The sequence below is a fragment of the Galeopterus variegatus genome, unplaced genomic scaffold (genome assembly GCF_000696425.1).
Source record: "Galeopterus variegatus unplaced genomic scaffold, G_variegatus-3.0.2 Scaffold105, whole genome shotgun sequence".
NCBI classification, from domain to species: Eukaryota; Metazoa; Chordata; class Mammalia; order Dermoptera; family Cynocephalidae; genus Galeopterus; species Galeopterus variegatus.
In genome coordinates, this window is record NW_007726216.1 from 815,986 (window position 1) to 835,685 (window position 19,700).

The 19,700-nt window shown below is 35.6% G+C and overlaps 1 protein-coding gene across 1 annotated transcript in view; it reads right to left on the minus strand.

Moving 5' to 3' along the window:
- Nucleotides 1-19,700, minus strand: part of USP9X (ubiquitin specific peptidase 9, X-linked) — a 129,294-nt gene that overhangs the window by 22,073 nt on the left and 87,521 nt on the right. The window contains exons 23-32 of the mRNA XM_008585153.1: nt 19,282-19,560; nt 17,299-17,424; nt 16,064-16,189; nt 14,733-14,899; nt 9,581-9,689; nt 9,180-9,326; nt 8,324-8,470; nt 7,353-7,575; nt 4,886-5,106; nt 1,502-1,692 (exon numbers count right to left, since the gene is read on the minus strand). Of these exons, the coding sequence (XP_008583375.1) occupies nt 1,502-1,692; nt 4,886-5,106; nt 7,353-7,575; nt 8,324-8,470; nt 9,180-9,326; nt 9,581-9,689; nt 14,733-14,899; nt 16,064-16,189; nt 17,299-17,424; nt 19,282-19,560 (1,736 nt within the window). The remainder of the gene's footprint in view (nt 1-1,501; nt 1,693-4,885; nt 5,107-7,352; nt 7,576-8,323; nt 8,471-9,179; nt 9,327-9,580; nt 9,690-14,732; nt 14,900-16,063; nt 16,190-17,298; nt 17,425-19,281; nt 19,561-19,700) is intronic.

Below are 19,700 nucleotides of genomic sequence, written 5' to 3' on the forward strand. Positions count from 1 at the left end.
AGGGGGCAGGGGGCCGGGGTGGGGGAGTTGTCATTGTACTATAAAGCAGTGGTTTCAAAAGAAATCTAAGTAGTATCCTTATAGGTAACAAGGGAGATGCTCTGCCAGAAGCAGGGAAGGTGGACCAGAGTGTTAGTGTCAGGAGACCTTTTGTTTCCCCTTCTCTCAGCTATATGGGAGCTACCTTGTATTTAAAACAAAAAACAACTGCTATGAAGGATTATAGCCTTTTTCATACACAATAGAGTTATGTGTTTATATTGTATCTAGCACCTAATAAATACAGTGCATGACACACACTGAAGTGAAAGATAAAGATGGAATTAAGGATTTGGGTTTTTGGGGGGTTTTCTGGCTTTTTTTTTAACTTAAAAGAAATGCATTTATCCTACCTTTCCTATAAAATCATACATTAGGGTAGCCAAATATTTGGTGAGGGAAAGTTTCCCTTTATAGATCTATTCTAGCTAATAAATGAAAGAATGATAAAATTAGAATAATTTTGTAACCCTGATGAAATACTGTATTAAGACAATGATAATCAATGGCTGTTAACATTATAATACGTGCCACTCCTCATGGATGCAAACATTACACTTATGAAGTAGCCTTGCCTATCCATTCCACAAAAAGAAAAACAACAACTCAATCTGATCAAGCTTCTGGATTTTACTAGGCATTTATAAGGAGATGCAGGGGACAGAGGAAAACAGAAGATTCTAAAATACCACAGGGATTCCATCAACAAAATCTAGACTGTGGAAAAATTTACAGGGTAAACTACCTGTCTACCCCCCCCAACCCCCAAACAAATAATTATAAGGTGGAAAAAAAGACTAAGAGACTGAAGAGTCATTATCAATCATTTACAGTATATGGACCTCATTTGGATACTGATTTTTAAAAATACCAGTCCCCATACCAGCCAGCCGCCCCCCAAAAAACCCCCAAAATAAAAAAACACCAGTAAAAAACAATTATGAGAAAATTAGGCAAATTAAGGCAGACATTAGAGATACATACTGAAGTAGTTATGAATGAAACTACATATTTTGGATTTGCTTCACAACAATCTAGAAAGTAGGTAGGAATGTAGATTAAACAAGACTGGCCACGAACTGACAACTGTTGAAGCTGGGTGACAAGTACCTAAGGGTTCAGACTATTCTTTCTACTTCTGTATATATTAGATGTGTTCATAGTAAAAAGCTAGTATCTTAAGAGACTGAAGAATGCTGCCCCTCCTTACTATGACAGCTTCTACCTCCTCCTATAAGGACAATGAGAAAGAAAAAACCTAACTAAGAAGGACAGTTTGACTATTACTACTACTTAACTATTAAACATAAAGATGTCTTCGAACATATTATTTTAGAAGTTTAACATTAGTGGGGCACATTCAGGGTATTAAAAAAAAAACAAACGGTAGTTTAACATTAGTGTATTGAGATGTTCATCAAGCCTTAAGAAGTATCCCTATTACTATCCATCCATAGTTTACCTGAACTGTTTCCAAAATCCTCTGGGCACGTAGTATTGTAATCGAGAAGCAGCTAAATGACCAAAGATAACCTGAAGGTGTCTTAGGACACCAATATTGTACTCCTTCCTATCTTCTGTTTTACTTAATGCTGGTTTGTCTTCAAATTGTTGAGGATATCCAAATACATCATCCCTGGGATCAACATTGCTCTAGAAACCAAAAAATATCATTAATGAGCTAATCTAAAGTATAGTAAAATATGTTGAGACAAATTCCAAACAGTCAGTGAACAAATGATTTGTACTTCTATCATGTTTATTTCCAAAGCACTTAACTTTCAATTTACAAATTTTAATTTACAATATTAGTGTTTATCCCCACCATTTCACGTGAGTTATCATAACCAAATAACCCTGGCCATGTATTAAAGAGGTAGATAATACAAATAATAAAATATGGCAGAGTAGGATTAGTGTAGTGACTAAGTTAGGCTGAACTGGACACAAGTGCAGGCTCTACCACTTATAAACTAAGTAATTTTGAGCAGGTAAAAGTTATTTCAACTTTCTAAGCTCCAGTTTCCTTATGTGTAAATGAGGACAATATATTCTTTATGTAGCTATTTTGAGAATTATATAAACAGACAATGTATATTAAGTACTTGGAGCTATAAACATTCGATAAAATATTAACAGTAGCAGTATTCTTCAATAAATCGTGCTGGGAAAACTGGATACCCACATGCAAAAGAATCAAGTTAGACCCTTACTTAACATTACATACAAAAATTAACACAGAATGGATCAAAGTCCTAAACATAAGAGCTAAAACCACAAAACTTTTAAAGAAAACATAGGGTAAAAGCTTCAAGATACTAGATTTGGTAATGATTTCTTGGATACAGTACCTAAGTCACAGGCAACAACAAAAAATTGATGAATTGGACCTTATGAAAATTTTTAAATGTTGTGCAAAGACACTATCAAAAGAGTAAAAAGGCAATCAACAGGATGGGAGAAAGACTGCAAAATAACATATGTGGTAAGAAATTAATATTCAGAATAGAGAACTTCTAAAACTCAACAACAGGAACAACTCAATTCAAAAATGGACAAAAGATCTGAAGAAACATTTCTCCAAAGAAGATATAGAAATGGCCAAGAAGAACAGGAAAAGATGTTCAACATCACTAACCATTAGAGAAATGCAAATCAAAACCACAAGGAGATACTACCTCTCACACCCAATTAGGATGGCTACTATCAAAAAAAAAAGAAGAGAGAGAGAGAATATAACAAGTGTTGGTAAGAATTTGAAGAAGAAAATGGAGCTCTTGTACACTGTTAGTGCGAATGTAAAATGGTGCAGCTGGGGGAAAAAATGTTTCCTCAAAAAATTAAAAATAAAATCACCATATGATCCAGCACTTCCACTGCTGGGCATGTATCCAAAAGAACTGAATACCTCTTTGGTGTCTCGAAGAGGTATTTATACATCCATGTTCATAGCAGCATTATTTACAATAGTTAAAATGGGGAAGCAACCCGTGTCCATCAAGAGATGAACAAATAAGCAAAACACAATGGAATATTATTCCGTCTTAAAAAGGAAGGAAATTCTGACACTTGCTACAACATGGATAAAACTTGAGGACATTAGGCTAAGTGAAATAAGCCAGCCACCAAAAGGCAAATACTGTATAATTTCACTTACATGAGGTACTTAGAGTAGTCAAAATCATACAGGCAGAAATAATGGTGGTTGCCAGGTACTGGAGGGATGGTGCGAATGGGGGAGTTGTTTAATGGGTACAGAGTTTTGAGTTCTGCAAGATGAAAAGAGTTCTCGAGATGGATAGTGGTGATGGTTACATAACAATGTAAACGTACTTAATGCCACATTTAAAAGTGGTTAAGATGGTAAATTTTATATTTATGTGTATTTTACCACAATTAAAAAAAAATAGTGGTACAAGATGTAACATGAAGGCAGAATCCCTAACAGTCATAATCATATGGCAGCTAGCACAGAATTTAGCTGTTTTTACAGTTAACTAAATATCCTTCTCTATGCTCTGAACTGTGCCTGAGACCTTTGATACAGCAATAGACAATATCCAGTTCTTGTCCACGAAACTTACAGCCCAGGGACATAAGAACATAAGCTAAAACCAAAACCAAACCAAAAAAACAAAAACACCCCTACAGTACAGGGGGGTGCTGAGACAACACAGAGCAGAGGGTACTACGGGAACGAAGGCAAGACACCTAATTTGAAATTGTATATTTTGTGTGCCTCATTTACTTCTTGCCAGTACAATTAGCTATATTTACTTTTGTTTAACTCGACATCCCTGGGATATGATGGGCTACAGAACTAGAATTTGATTCCCAATTTTCCCTCAGAGCAGTGATTCTTAACCAGGTATGGGTGTAAGTGTCCCCTCTGAAGTTTTTTTTCAACAACAACAAAAAAAGTAAAAATGCGCAGACCCCCAATCCCTGGACAATCTGGTTCAGTAGTCTGAGGAAAAGCTGAGGCGAGTGTATGTTTCAGAAGCCCCATAGTGATAAAACTACTTCTTCAGAGTAAAACCAGTTCTGGTGACTTGGAGAGAATGAGGAAAGAACCATTCAAGACATTTACTACAATTAGAATATGTTCTGGCTTCTCTCTTTGGTTCCTACTAACACTATAAACAAGGAAAGGTAAAAACAAACAAACAAAAAACACAAATAAATATAGGGCGGGTACAAACATGACCACAACTTAAGTCTTGCCATATTCTCTTCTCAGAAGAGCTGCATCATAGTTATGTCAACTCTGATCTGCCATTACAATCTAACTTCTTCACTGCTTTATTCTGCATTGTATATTCAGTAGGTAGCCTAAATTTTGCCAGAAGAACATGTAACACTACTTAAGGTAGAGAGAAATTTGTTTCCTAAACAAGAGCTATAATCTGAGGGAAATATAAGAATAACCTAAAAGCAGGCACAGATAATGAACTCAGCAGATACTACATACAACTTGGTATAAATCAATAACAATATATAATTAAAATATGAAAATAGGAAAGTGAAAATATAATTTAAACTGTTATTAAAAATTAAGATTCTTACCATTGCACAAACTCCAAATTATATTGAACTCTACACACAAAAAATGAGAACATTAACTGCTACTTTAAAGACATATACAAATCAACTGCAGTTTTAAAGTCTGATTGATATTGGACACTATACTATGTTAAGAGGTAGCAGTCCATGTTGGGAGAGTCCATCCCTACTTGCAAATATTCTTTAACAGATCTGATTACAATACAATACTCTCTTAAGAGAGAACATTAATGTGGTATCAGAACTTCAAACACAGAAAACAGAAATGAGAGCTAAAGTTTACCTCATTGTCCTGCTTCTCATCCCCAGACATATCATCATCTACATCACTACCTGTGCCTTCAATTGCAAGAATACCATTCCTAATGGACGGAATCATATAGAGTTGCTGAATCACAGAATTCATGTAACAAGTAGCACCGGCATTTTTCAGCCCCACAAATCCTTTTGGTGGGCGGGGTCCAACAGGTGGCAGATATTCCCACTCAGTAAGTGCTTCACAAGCTGAGAGAAGAAAAGATTCTTGTAGCATGAACACAATCGTTTTGTCCTTTTAAGCTCTATTAAGCTGACAAAGTAATACTAGCAACAATTACCGCTCCATTTCACCTTCAACAAATCCAATATATACGGCAACATGCACCACTGCGCAGATTTTTACCTGAGCATCCACAAACACGTTTTATCTGGTGTTGCTTCTACTGCAGTCTCAGAAGTAGTCACACAAGTGGCATAATGCTAATGTCTACATTTAGTCATCATTAACTTTCTTAATAGTTTATACTTTTTTTTTTTTTTTTTTAATGTTCCATGTGAGCTTGAGAAGAATTTGTATTCTGCTGTTTTTGGAGGAAGCAGTCTATAGGTGTCAATTATATCCCATTGGTTGATGATCCTGTTGAGTTTGGCTATGTCCTTTCTGATTTTCTGCCTGCTGAGTTTATCTACTTTTGAGAAAGGGGTGATATAGTTTCAAAGTATAATAGTGGAATTTCTCCTTGCAGTTCTATCATTTTTTTTTTTTTTAAAAGATGACGGGTAAGGGGATCTCAACCCTTGGCTTGGTGTTGTCAGCACCACGCTCAGCCAGTGAGCAAACCGGCCATCCCTATATAGGATCCGAACCCGTGGCCTTGGTGTTATCAGCACCGCACTCTACCGAGTGAGCCACGGTCCGGCCTATTAGTTTATACTTTTGCATGTTTTAAAATATACCCTCAAACTCACCATGGCACAAAAGGTTATCTAAATACATCAACACATTATAGCTTGCTCAGTTTTAAAAAATCCTAAGACCACCTGGGTTCATGTCCTGGTTCTGATGCTTATCAACTCTTTTTTTTACCCTCAGGTCAGCTCCTGTTTCCTCCTAGTAAATATAATAACAATTGCTTTGCCTATATCCACAATGCCATTTTGAGGAACAAATGAGATAGTGCATTTTAAAGTTCTGTGAGAATTGTAAAACACTGTACATATCTCTCCCCGTCTCCCTCTACCTAGTATAAACCTAGAAATAACATCAATACTATCACTGTCTAGGGGACTGCTTATATTGAACTAAAAGGTATATAGACAATAAATGTAATTAGGTAAATCTTTATGTGCTGAAAGGGAACAATGACAGATATACTATTGAGTGGGAAAAAAAAGTGAAGGACACCGTGTGTACTATTCCAATCTGTGGTTAAAAAAATTAAACAACAATAAAAAAAGATTTTATATGTAGATTTTGCATACACAGAGATGCTCAGAGGATAGACATGAACCGATGACAATGGTTGTAGCTACCAAAGGGGCCCGGGGGAAGAAATGGGCAGAAACACTTTTTAGTGTACACCCTTTAGTACTTGGAATTTTTACCATGCAAATATATCACTTAAATAAAAAATAAGTAAACAAAAAACTCCCCATTAAGTTAAAAAAAAAACCAAAAAACCACCTCACTATATGTAGATTTGATGTAATAAATAGCTAAAGGCCTAACCTTTTAAGTAGTTTAATCCGAGACTAAGATGTTATTAAAAACTTTCTTATAAACTGAAATACAACATATCAAAAAATTGACATGTTCTTAAAGAATTACTATAATCAATTATATTCTTAAGTGTTGTAGATAAATAGTGATTTTCCCTTAAAGCAAAACAGCCTCGGTTGTGTTTGAGTTATTTCTGCTTTTTCTGTTATTTTATACTGCCCTCACCCCTTCTGAGCTTCAATTCCTTATCTGCAAGATCTGCGGTCTGCAGCCTATTTCATGGGCTTGATGTGGGTATTAACTGAGAACATAAGTGGACTAAAAATGGTATCTTCTCACGTTCTAATCTCCAAAAATCCATATTTATGTTCTTAGAACTCATGAAAATAATGTAAAGAACTTCTACGTAAGGGCCTGAAAGTTTCCAATGCATGCAATTTAAAGTTTTGAGTTTGAACTCTTTGGCATTTACTTCGTCTACTTTATTACTCTGAAGTTTGGGTTTTATTCCAGATTTAACAAGATGGAAGTTACTTTGCCAAATACTTGCACCACTTACAGAATGACATTTAACAAACGACTGAAAACTTTTCCTATATTAAGGCTCTCTGCTTATAATGGTCTTAATTATACATCCATTTGTTAAAAATGTCAAACTAGTTGCTAAAAGAAAAACATGAGTTGAAATTGTTTACTAAAAGAAAACCAGGAAAGTAGAATTTGAAACATTAGAATTATCGATCATCATAACTTTATATTTTAAAATACTTACTAGTTATTGCTGTGCCAATGTAATACATTTCAGTCAAGGAATCTACTATCTGTTTGAGATTCCTCACACAGCCAACAGCTAATGCTACAAGTAACTCAAAACCGGCATTAATTGTAGCTGGTGAACTACAGACTGGAATAGCCTGTTCAGCTGGGAGCTCCCCATTTCTCATATACTGCAGGTAAACATTGGATGCAGGAAAGATGAAGTCATCAATTAATTCCTAAAGAGTTGAAAAAAAGGTTACATATTAACAATGATATGTATATTTAGGAAACGAAAGAAATGTCTCTTTTAAGGAGATAATTTTAAAATTACTTATCAGAATTTAAGATCTCATTATGTCTCAGAAAATTTACTTAAATTTTCTAATAAAAAGATCCCACTTCAAAACACTATTCACTGTAATTAACAAGCATACCTATTTCCTCAGACTAAAAGATTTTAAGTATTAAGAACTATAGTACTTAACAAAATTTACATTTTAAATAAGTTTACTCTTCTAATCAAAATGTATACCAAAATAAACCGATTTTGAATAAAAATAAAATGTACTAAAATAATACGTTTTGTTTCCTTGAGTTACCACATACATGAAGAAACTCATTAAAGAAATGATATACAAGATGCAGTTTTTCAAAACAGGTTTGCCTCATTTAAGCAGCCTGATAAAATGAATAATTTTGATTTTCTAAATAGAAAAATTAAATACTTATTTACTTTATAAAATACTTTATACTGAAATTTTATTTATATGCAAAATTTATAAGCAGCTCTTAAATAAAGTAAGGCACAACTATATTTTTTAAATTATTGTAACCTTAACAAAAATTCTTAAAAAACAAGTAAAAAAGAGAAAAGGTCAAGATAATACACCAAAGACATGATAATATAGATTAACCAGAAAGATCTAATGAGAAGCACTTAGAAGGCTATGATATCTAGTTTAGGACCAAAACCACAGAACTTACTTTAATGAGATTAGCACCTCCCTTTTCACAGCCAATATGAAACTTTTTCTCAGGAGTTTGAAAGGACAGCAACTCTTTTGTTACCCCAAGGTGGCCTTCCAAGATCGTCTCTTCAACACCTGTTTCACCTGTTCTTTTAACATCATCCTGCCAAAGGGGGGAAAAGAAAGATCAAATGCTTAACTTATGAAAGGGAGGTAAAGAGGAAGAGAGGGAAGAGCCAAAACAAGACAGAGCTGGAGGGACATGAGGTAATTCCCTTAAACCTTTCCATTCAAGCCAGTTTTCTTCAGAACTTCCTGGAAGCAGGCTTTACGAACTACTAAAAGAAACGCTAATCTAGGGCTTTCTGGTTAGCTCACTAAGAGTGTGGTGCTAATAACAACACGGTCACGGATACCTTGTACCGTCCAGCTGCCCCCCTGCCCCAGCAATCACAAAGAAACATTAATCTGAAGGATGAAAACTACAAATCTCTTCAGAAATAAATTTTCATACAATTCTAAGTTAAAAAACCAGGTGTTATGATCAAAACTGCTAGTCTATCAGGTTTATTTTTGATTAAAATAATTCAAGAATACTTTTAAAAGAAATAAAAATTTACAAAATGGCCCAAAATACTAAAATGGAAGAAGCTGAAGAGCACTACTCCACCTTTCAAGTAAGCAAGCACTTTACAAAACTAGTTATGCATTCATTCTGTGAATCCACCAATAAAGTATATTCTTTAGTCTTTTTTGTTACTCTTTGGAGTTTCCCATTTAAACCAAAATGCTTACAAATGTAAGCCATCTATTAATAAAGTACTCTATTTACCAATAATGATATGATAAACACAGTATCAAGTGCAACTTACCCTGATTCTTTTGAGCCAATCGATTTCATTATTGAGAAGAACTTCAGCATTGGGTACATTAATATTACTATTGTAAGCATAATTAAGAAGGTGCCTTAAAAGAGTGAAGTAGTCGCCTGAATGCTTAGCTCTCTCTCTGGCTGTGCTCTGAAAACAATAAAGTAGAATAATATGAATTTACATGTCCATGCTCAAAAAACAAACAAACAAACAAAAAAAAACAACCCCCCCCCCCCCAGAGTTAACTAGAGCAAATTACTAAAACAGTACAGGACATGACTGATATTTTATTTATTAAATATAGAATGACCTAACTTCAATGCAAGCTAAAACCATAAATTTCTGAATGTTCCTTGTTAAAGAATAAAGTACATCAATAAGCATAATAAAAAATGTCTCACCCCCAAAACGGTAAAGAGTAGAGTAATGAAGAAAAGTAGAGGCCTGTGTCCCATGCAACATCTGGTACACATCAAAAAGAACTGCTCCTGGGCCACCTGACGAACAGTTCTGAAATAAAAATGTTTCACATTTAACACATTATTTTCATTAAAAAGAAAAAGATTCTAACACTGTTCTCTCTGGGCAGTGGGGGAGGAAAAAGGCGGAGATAAAATAATCCCCTCTTAAGCACTCATGCCAGCAATACATAATAGATGAACTCAAGCTGTTATGTCCAGGACTATAACCTCGAATTGTCACTACACGTTTGAGGATACCTTCTAACACCTCTCTTCTGAACAGGCTGGAAACGCTCCTCTAGATACAAAATGCTCTACAGTAAGCTTTATGCATCTTTTTGGCATTCCATAAGATTTTCACTCAATTGTGCTTTGGAACAATAGTTTTGTGGAAATTCTGTTGCAATCACAGTAAGGATATTGCTGCAGATGTGTTCCAAAAGCATGGTCCCCAGATCAGCAACATGAGCATCACCTGGGAACTTGTTAGAAACGCCAACTCTCAGGCTCTTTCATACTGGGAGTAGAGCCCAGCAATGTGTTAACAAATCCCTCAGGTGATTCTAATGTGCTCTGAAGACTGAGAATCACTGTGTTATACAATATTTTCTCTATGATGGCCCATGGTAAAAACTTGTCCAAGTACTGGGGATTTTACCTAACCATTATGGATCTATCTTTAAAAAAACTGTATTATATTCTATATAGAAAGAATAGAAGAAGAAATGCTGTAAGGGAGCAGGCACATCACCCATTTAGGTAACACTGTGTCTCTAGAACCTAGAATAGTGTCTGGCATACAGTAGGTGCTCAAGAACCAGTTACCAAATGTATAAATACAATTTGTTGACAAGATGGTGGTCTGTCTCCATTAGAAAGTAAGTACTTTCATGGTAGAGGCTTTGCTTTGTTGATGCAAGAGTTCCTGGCACCTAGAACCATGTCTGACACATGGAAGGTACTCAACAAGTATTTGCTGACTAAGCATTTGTGTATCTCACACACACCACAGACAACATTTCATGGGTAACTATGTTTCTGTCTTTGTATTAGCTGCTACAGAGCTCAGAACCTAATTTACTAATCTCTCTCCTGGATGTTTTTCAAGAGGTTTCTGAAAACAGTTCACGGGTCTATAAACCAGAGCAACTCAGAAGCCCCTAAGATTTTGTGGATAGAGCTTGAGGGGGAACCCAAATAAACTGAAGTCAGAAATACATAATTTTCTGGGGAGAAAGTCTATAATTTTTATCAGATTTTCAAAGGTGTATGTCTCTCTCGCTGCCTTGGTTTATTTTGAAACAAGTTTCGTATGCAGCTCAAATAGAATCAGAGTCCATAAAGAGTTGGTGCTTGTCAATTCCCGATTAAACTCCCCTGAGCATATGCAGACTTCTACGGTGCTTCAAAAGAAACTTATTTCTGTCAACAAATGCTGATGCCTCTATCTTCATAACACACCCAGAATCTGATCATTTCTTACTGTTTCTACTACTGCCGTACTTCCAAGCCACTGTCATCTTTAATTCAGATTAATGAAATAGTCTGCTTTTCCTGCTACCCTATAGCCTATGCTCAACACAGTAACCAGAATAAACTTACAATGTTAAGTGAGAGAACGTTATTTCTCTGCTCAAAACCTTCCAATAGGTTCCCGTCTTGCTTAGGGTAAAAGTCAGTATCTTCATAATGACCTACAAAATCCTTACAGACAGCCTGTTACCCTCTCTGACCTCACCCCCTACAACTGTATTCCTTACTCTGTTCCAGCCATACTGGTTTTCTTGCTGGTCTTTAACACTACATCTGTTGTTCCTTCTGCTTAAAACATGCTTCCCCCCGTTATCTACACAGATCATTACCTTACTCTTTCAGAGCTTTGTTTAGAGGTCACTGCCTTAATGAAGCCTCCTCTGACCACCCTATATAAAACTGAACTTCACTAATCAACCCCCCACCCCTTTATCTCTCTTTCCTACTTTATTTTTCTCCACAACATACCATACTCATGTATTTTCCTGTATGTCTTCCCTTTCCCATCTCCTTTGGCATGTAAGCTTCAAGTACGCTGAGATTTTGTCTGTTTTGCTTACTGCTATATCCACAGTGGCTAGAACAGTGCCACTATTATATACAATAGATATACAACAGATACTTGATAAATATTTACCAAACAAATGAGATTGTCTATCATACTGAAATCTAACACTACTTAGATCTCAGTATTATAGGCCTTTCGTCAAACTGACTCCTACTAATCTTTGTTTATAGTATTATCCTTTACTCGTCTATGTATCAAACCAGAATACTCAGCTCTGCTCTGAGCATTATTCCCAGGAGTGGCAAAGTCAAATGCCTTCAAGGATCAGAAGTAATATAAATGGGTTAAGTAGGCAGAGTATAAAGCAAGAGGCCCTGGAGGAGGATGGAAAAGCATATCACACCTAGTGAAATTCAAATTCAATTGCAACTAATTGCAATAAAATAATAGAAGCAGACCACCTAAAAGGAACAGAGGTCTGGGAAACCTTCCAATATAGGGATAAGGAAAAGTTACTGGAAAATGTGGCATTTAAGTTGAAACTTACAAGTGAGTAGAAGTAGGGCCAAATTGTAGAGTGCTTATAAGCCAAATTTAAATACCTGGATTTAATTCAAAGGTAATGGGAAGACATGGAGAAATTTTAAGCAGGAAAGCAACACAATCATATTTTGCAGAGATCATTACCTGCAGTGTGATCAACAGATTAGAGGGGTATAACACTAGCGGTGGAAAAACCAAGGACATTGCAGGTGTCCAAGCAATGGGTACTGGTTGCTTAGACGAGGGTAGAAGCAGTCATGAGAGGAGGAAAGTATATAGAGTCCAAAGATAAAGGAAGCATCACAACTGGGAGTGGGGGAGAGAAAGAGGGAGAGCACTAGCAATGCCCATCTTCCATTTTTATGCGCATATAAATACCGCACAAACGTTAGCTCACATGCTACATCTTGCACAAAACCTTCACTTCTGCTCCTTCCAGGTAGAAAGCAACGTATTCCTCTCCCAATTCTCAAAGCACTTCACCTTTCATGGCACCAATTTCTGTCTCAAAGTTCCTTGACTGTAAGAACTGCATTATATGACTTTGGATTTTAACTGCTAAGCACATAGTAGGGACTCACATATTTGCTGGTGGATTATAATTATAGTCAGAGCCAAACTATGGCAGAAATAAGTCAGAACTCAAGAGGCAAAAAACCTTGTTTGAGTCTTAGTTTTGGCATTTAGTGATGGTATGGCTTGTCAGTCACTTAAATTTAAATAGCCTCAGCCCTTCCATTAGCAAAGTCTACTTCTGAGTTGCTATAGGGATTAAGTGAGAAATACTTTATAAATAGCTATGCTGGTTAGTAATGTTATTCAAGTATAAACTCCACTTGAGGGGCAGACTTGTGGACTTTGGTTCACAAGCCCTTATGTGAACCCCCCCCAGGGCCAGATGTGTTTGGGGATTCAGATTTTAGAAAGTTAATGCCAACAAGTAATGTTCAGGTCAGGTTTGCTGTTAAATTCTTACAAATGAAAATAAGGAATTTTAAACCTACAGTACGTACACAGATATTTATAAAATGACTGAAAACCACATAGCAGGGTGAGAGTATTAGAGGAAAAAATTAGATACCTAAAGCTCAAAAAGATCTTAACCTTAGAACACTCCCTTTATTACTGCAAACAAGATAACACAGACATAAGTGCTTTCTACAGTACTTTACCCCACTGTGTGTAAGTTTCAAGGAAGAGAGGGATGAAATGGTTCTAACTTACATGAGGAGAATTTTCATAAAGGGTAGAGGGCAGAAAACCTGTTAAACCAAGTTCCTTAATTCTTCTTAGCCTAAGAGGTGAAACAAGTTCCCAATTTAAAGATATAAAAAAATGAACATAGAATAAAAAATTTGCTACCTCCAGGTTTGACTTCGTTAAGATGTTGGCTGAATATCTTTCCTCTCCTCACAACCCCACCCAAATGCATTGTTAAATGGAACTATACGTACTCCACCTATTTATCTTTTTCAGTGTGCTGAGTTGTCCAATGATGATAGTCTTCTCAAGGAGGTAGCAAGCCCAACCTAATTTGTAGTAATCCTATTAAAGGAATTTCTGAATAGGATGGACTGATGTCTTCAAGGAAGTTACCCAAAGAACTTCTTAAAATAGTAGACATACCCATGTGAGACCCACTAAATCACTTTAGAGCATCCTCTGGAGTTGGCCAGTTGAACATACCCCATTACATTGTGTACATTTTTTTATGCTTTATCATTAGGCTTCATTTCAGCAAATTGCTTATTTTGACTTTATGCTAACCTTTCACCAATTAATTTTGTCGTTGTTGAATGGCATGTTACAGCATAAGCATAGGGAACATTTGCTGTGTCTTTTCACAAACTGTATATGAAACAGATTAACAGTGACACTAAAGCTGGAGTTTAAAAAGTTACCTTATATGTGAAGGTCAGGATCAGACTGACATAAGAGGATAGAAACCAACATTCTCTACAAATCTGGTTGATATGCATAAAAAGAAGCCCGAAACAAAATTACTGTCACTGATTAAATGCTCTTGAAATGAACACAAGGCCTTTATAATTCATCTTTACTCTCAGTGTAAACTGCAAAAGTTCTTACAATAACCCTGTCTCATGAATTTCACATCAAATTAACAGTTTGACTTTAAAAACCTGGCATCTAGGAATCTAAGACAGGAGACTAATGTCCTATTTAATTTAAATCTTGTAAACCAGATTTTTTAAAATGGGCTTATATATATATATACACACACACAGACCAACTCTTAGGTGAAACTGAATTCTGAAATTAGAAAAAAACTAATTAGTAATTTGAGAATTAATGTTGGCATTTTACAGAGACTAAAATCAAACAAATCTAGGTTAAGCAAAACACTGTTAAAGAAAATTTTCCTCAATACCAACATGCTATAGAGACAATAAATATTTGATTTCTGGGATACATTTTGCCAGAATAAATTAATTCATTTCTGCTTATGAAAATAAGATCAAGTTTCTTATAATTAAAAAAGGCACATACTTGCTGTGACAGTGCAACAGTAAATCAATAATGAATGTCTGCCAAGCCTTTTCTTTACTAAGAGCATCTAAGGCTGTTGGAATCAAGGCAAAACATAGTGTCATCACTTCCAATGCTTCACAGCAAACCTGTTCATCTTCCAAGTCCGGCTCATTGCCCGCATTGGTCTGTAAAATTATAATCAGGAGCAAATTATCTACTAGAGAAGCATTCAAGAAAAATCTCATACAACTTCAATTTAGGGCTTAAAACTTACCTTCCTAAACCACTTGGCCTCAGCCTCTTTACCTACAACTCTTGCGGTCCCTTTAGAATAGTCTGGAAATGACTATAATAGAAAATGAAGTCTAATTCCAATATTTTGCTATGTTCCAAGGAGGGCTGAAGGAGCACACTGAGCATACCACCTACTTCTCTGTCCTTCAGGACCCCAGAGAACTCCTGAATTGTGTACTTCTGCACCACCAATCATTCCTTTCTCAAGAACCACTCTGGCAAGGCACTTAGGTACTTTTTACTAGTTCCATTATCTAACTTGCCTACTGCACCATTTTATTCTAAATCAATTATCTTGAACAATTGTTCAGAAGGTCTTTCACAGCATAAAATATGCTTGCTTAGGTATCTAATAAATTTTAATCTGACTTTATTTATCAAAAAGTAGTAACTACAGTACATGCCTGAAACAGAATTAGGCATTCAATTAATTGGGGAATGAACACCCAGACAGACATTATGGGACATCAACTTATATTCTGTGCATATCAGGATTATGTTGGCCATAAAGAGAAAGTTCTACCCAGCCAGAGAAGTTCCTATAACTCAATTTCTCCTAAATACGCAGCAGTGGCTACCAGGGGCAGGAACCTATGACAGGAAACAGCCAACCACAGCTTCTCTTCAGATAATTTGCTTAATCTAACAGGTGAGGGACGATATCTAATTGGCTGACACTCTTCCTACTTTTGACTGCTTTAAGGGAATCACATAAAAATATTTAAATGCCACAATACCATAACCGACAATTAACTAAACCAAATTTACATAGGACAGAAAGATGATACAGAGAACGGGAGAAAGCAAATTCAGTATGAGACCATTATTTATGACCCCAGTGAGAGGCAGAAAAAGTTCCATTTAAAAAGGAGCCTCATGGCAGGATTCTTAAGTATTTTCAAAGTAAAATTTTACTATATACTCATCTATGGCTACCATTAATTTTCAACCATTAAGATGCGAGTGATTCAGTTTTTAAAGGCAGCAAACAAAAATTTAGCAACACACACAATTAAGCAGATTTAAAAGAAATATATTTCTGTGATAATTCTTACCTTCTCATAAATTTTAGTGATTTCTTCATTTGAGCTAAATACTAGCTGTAATGACCCAGATCCTGATGCCCAGATAATTTTTTGTATAGCTCTAATTACACAAATATCAGGCATATATCTTGAAGCCTGCAAGATAATGAGTAATTAAAACTGCTGATAGAATATTAGAGAGGAATAATCAATAGAAAAACAAAAAAGTGTTTCTTCTTATAACGGAAACAGGAATTGCCACGAGTAGCACCACTGTCTTTAGGTTCCCAAGTTTCCTTTGTCCTATTTCTTCTTTCAATAGCAATACCACGAAGTATGCTCTCCAAGTTAGTATCTGGCCGTGTACTATCTTTACAACAAAGATGACAACCATACCACTCCTAGTTTCTTATCCAAGAGAAATCAAAACCTGTGTGTAGATAAACACTTGTACAGAAAACCTGTGTGTAGATAAACACTTGTACAGAATGTTCACAGAAGCTTTATTCACAAACATAAAAGGAAAACAATCCAAGTATCTGTTGCTAAAGTATATGGATAAATAAAATGTGGAATATTCACAATGGAATACTACTCAGCAATAAAAAGGAATGAACTACTGATCCACACAACATAGATAATTTCCCAAAGTCATTATTATTAGTGAAAGCAGCCGGACCCAAAAGCACACACACACACACACACACACTGTATGATCCATCTGTATAAAATTCTAGAAAACAAAAAATACTCTGTAGGGACAAAAATATGAGTGGTTACCTGAGGCCAGGGATGGAGGGAAGAACAGACTGCAAAGGGGCATAAGGAAAGAGTGATGGAAATTGTCTTGATTTTGGCAGTGGTTTCCCACATATATGCGTTTGTCAAAATTCACTGAACTGTATACTTTAAAAGGATATTGTTTATTGTACATAAAGTTGATTAATAACAGAAAGTACTAGTATTAATAATAGATAAAACTGATGTTAAGGAAACTTCTCATTTTTTTTTGGCAACTGGCCGGTATGGGGACCTGAACCCTTGACCTTGGTGTTACAAGACTGCACTCTAACCAACTGAGCTAACCGGCCAGCCCAGGAAACTTCTTCTAGACTGAGACAGTGATTAAAATGAGTGGGTCCAGGAAAATTAAAATTGTAATAAGGGTTGGTTCTAAATAACCTTTATATAAAACATAATACATAACACACATTATATAGTATAAAATAGATACACATATATAATCTTTATAGCATAACACTAACCTCATCAGATATCTGCTGAGCAAGGCGAACTGACACATTTCTAAGCATACACTCAGACGACGGATTTGGAATGCTCTGAAGGGCACTTTGTAGCACCACTGCTTGATCATGAGTAACTTGGTTGACCTGAAAAAAGTTAACCATTTTATTTGGAGTAAATAACTTGTACATAACCAGACCCAACCATTTGCTCCTTATTCATCAACACTCCCTCAGGATGACCTCTTTCCATATATACATTGTAGAACCTGTGGTGAGTTACACAAAAAGCACTTCACATTGCCAATAAAGTGGGCTGTTTCTCTTTCTTGTGCATTGCAGTGCCTCATGTCTCTCTGCAAACCCCTGTTTTAGATCAATCCAACTTGTATTTCTACATCTGGGCTCAGCTTAACTTGCAGAAGATAAATGATAAACGGAACAGACTGGTTCCAACCTCATCTAGAGACTCAGTAAAGCATTGCACATCTCTAACATATATGCCCCCTGGGCAGACCCTGCTCATATTCTCCATTGTCATCAAACTCTGCTTTAGAAGGAGAAAAAATTAAGGAATACCTAAAAAAGAATAATAACTGGACTAACATATGAAAGTAGCAGTGTTTTTACTTAATAGTAAAACCAAGATTTTAAATCAATGAGAAAAAACAGACTAATTTTATTAAGTAGTTGTTAGGCAATTCTGCCTACCTTCACATTGTAACTCCCTTTCTATGTATTATAAATATTTCTACATTATTTAAGATATTTCTATACTACTACTTTTACGCTTAACCCCTACTGACCGTGGGCTCCTTGAGATTAGAGGCTATCAGCTACCTTTGTATCCACAGTGGCACATTCTTTGAATAAATATTAAGGAAAATGTAAAAAGGGAAGTATGTAATTGTTTACCATGTACTTCATTAAGCACCTGTGTCAGGGATCATAACAAGAATCCGTTTTTATCCTAACAAGAACCTGTCTTTTTTTAACCTAGTAAGAACTACTTTTTTCTTTTAATCCTAACAAAGATGGGATCAGCAATTCAAAACAATATAAAAATTAAGCTTTTTATTTTTTACAGAAAATTTCTAACACATACACAAGTGGCCAGAATAGTACAATGATTCCCGTGTACCCAATTACCCAGCTTCCATAATCATCAACAGTGGACTAAGATTGTTTTACCTAACTACCCCTTTCCCTACCACTTTTCATCTTCTCCCCATCCCAGGATTGTTTTCAAACAAATCGTGGGTGTCATATAATTTCATATGCAAATATTTCAGCATTTATTTCAAACATATAGGGGCTCTTCCTTTTAAACATAACCACAATATTATCACACCTAAAACAATTATGTGATATTATCATAATTATCAACATCCCAATCTCCCCAATTAAGACCTAAGCTATTTCTAAAGAAAATCTTTATCCCTGAAACTTTTATCTTCTATCAGTAATTTAGTAAAACCATCACTTACAATGTATGTAAAAGAACTAAAATTTTAGTTAAAATTAAATGCATACTTTGACCTCTCACAAATAAGCATCAAATTCTGGCATGTCTTAAGACATGGCAAAGACAGAGTCAAAATAAGCTCAGAACTGGAGGTTAAGCCCTTCGAAGAAAGAAGGGAAGCTGGTAACAGCCTAAATCAATTACATATCTTATTATCACCTGTGTCTTTACATGTCTGCAGGCACAAGTTAATAAGAGGTTCATATGGGGTTTTAGTTAGGTTTAAAATAATTGAAAGCCAAGCAGGATTTAAGTGAACAGAGAACTGCTCTCTCAAATTAGTAGCAAAGTCAGTGAAGAACATTTGTACTTTTAATAACAATATAACTTAATAGAGAAAAACCTCTAAGGTACTGCTGGAAAGGAACTTTAACATTTTTCAGTCAACCTTGAACTCTATACTTAAGAGTTGCTGAGAAGTTTAACTTTAAAAATTGCTATCTACTATTATAAAAAGATTTTTGGAAAGTCTGTATTACCGATGTCATGGGATTCACGCCTTCTACACCTGGCTGACAAGCTTCTGCCACCGCTCGAACGTGGCCATAACCAATGGCAGTTAGCAACAGTTTGGCTATTTTAAGAGCATTGAGGTAGGCACCCCTTCGAGTTTCCATATCTGCATTTGGTAGGAAGTTATTTCTGGTTAGCATACTCAGGACAAGGGGTAGGCCACCACTTTTCAAGAAGTGAAATTGAAAATCAGAGGAATCATCAGCCAGAGGCGCACCAGCAGGCATTAACAAGGCATAGACTACCTGCAAAAAAAAAAAAAGAGAGGGGAAGGATTGTACTAAAAGGTTTAAAAAAATAACTGAATAACTTCTATTTACCCTATTATCACTGCTAAAAAATTTTTTTTTTTTTTTTTTTTTTTTTTTTTTTTTTTTTTTTTTTT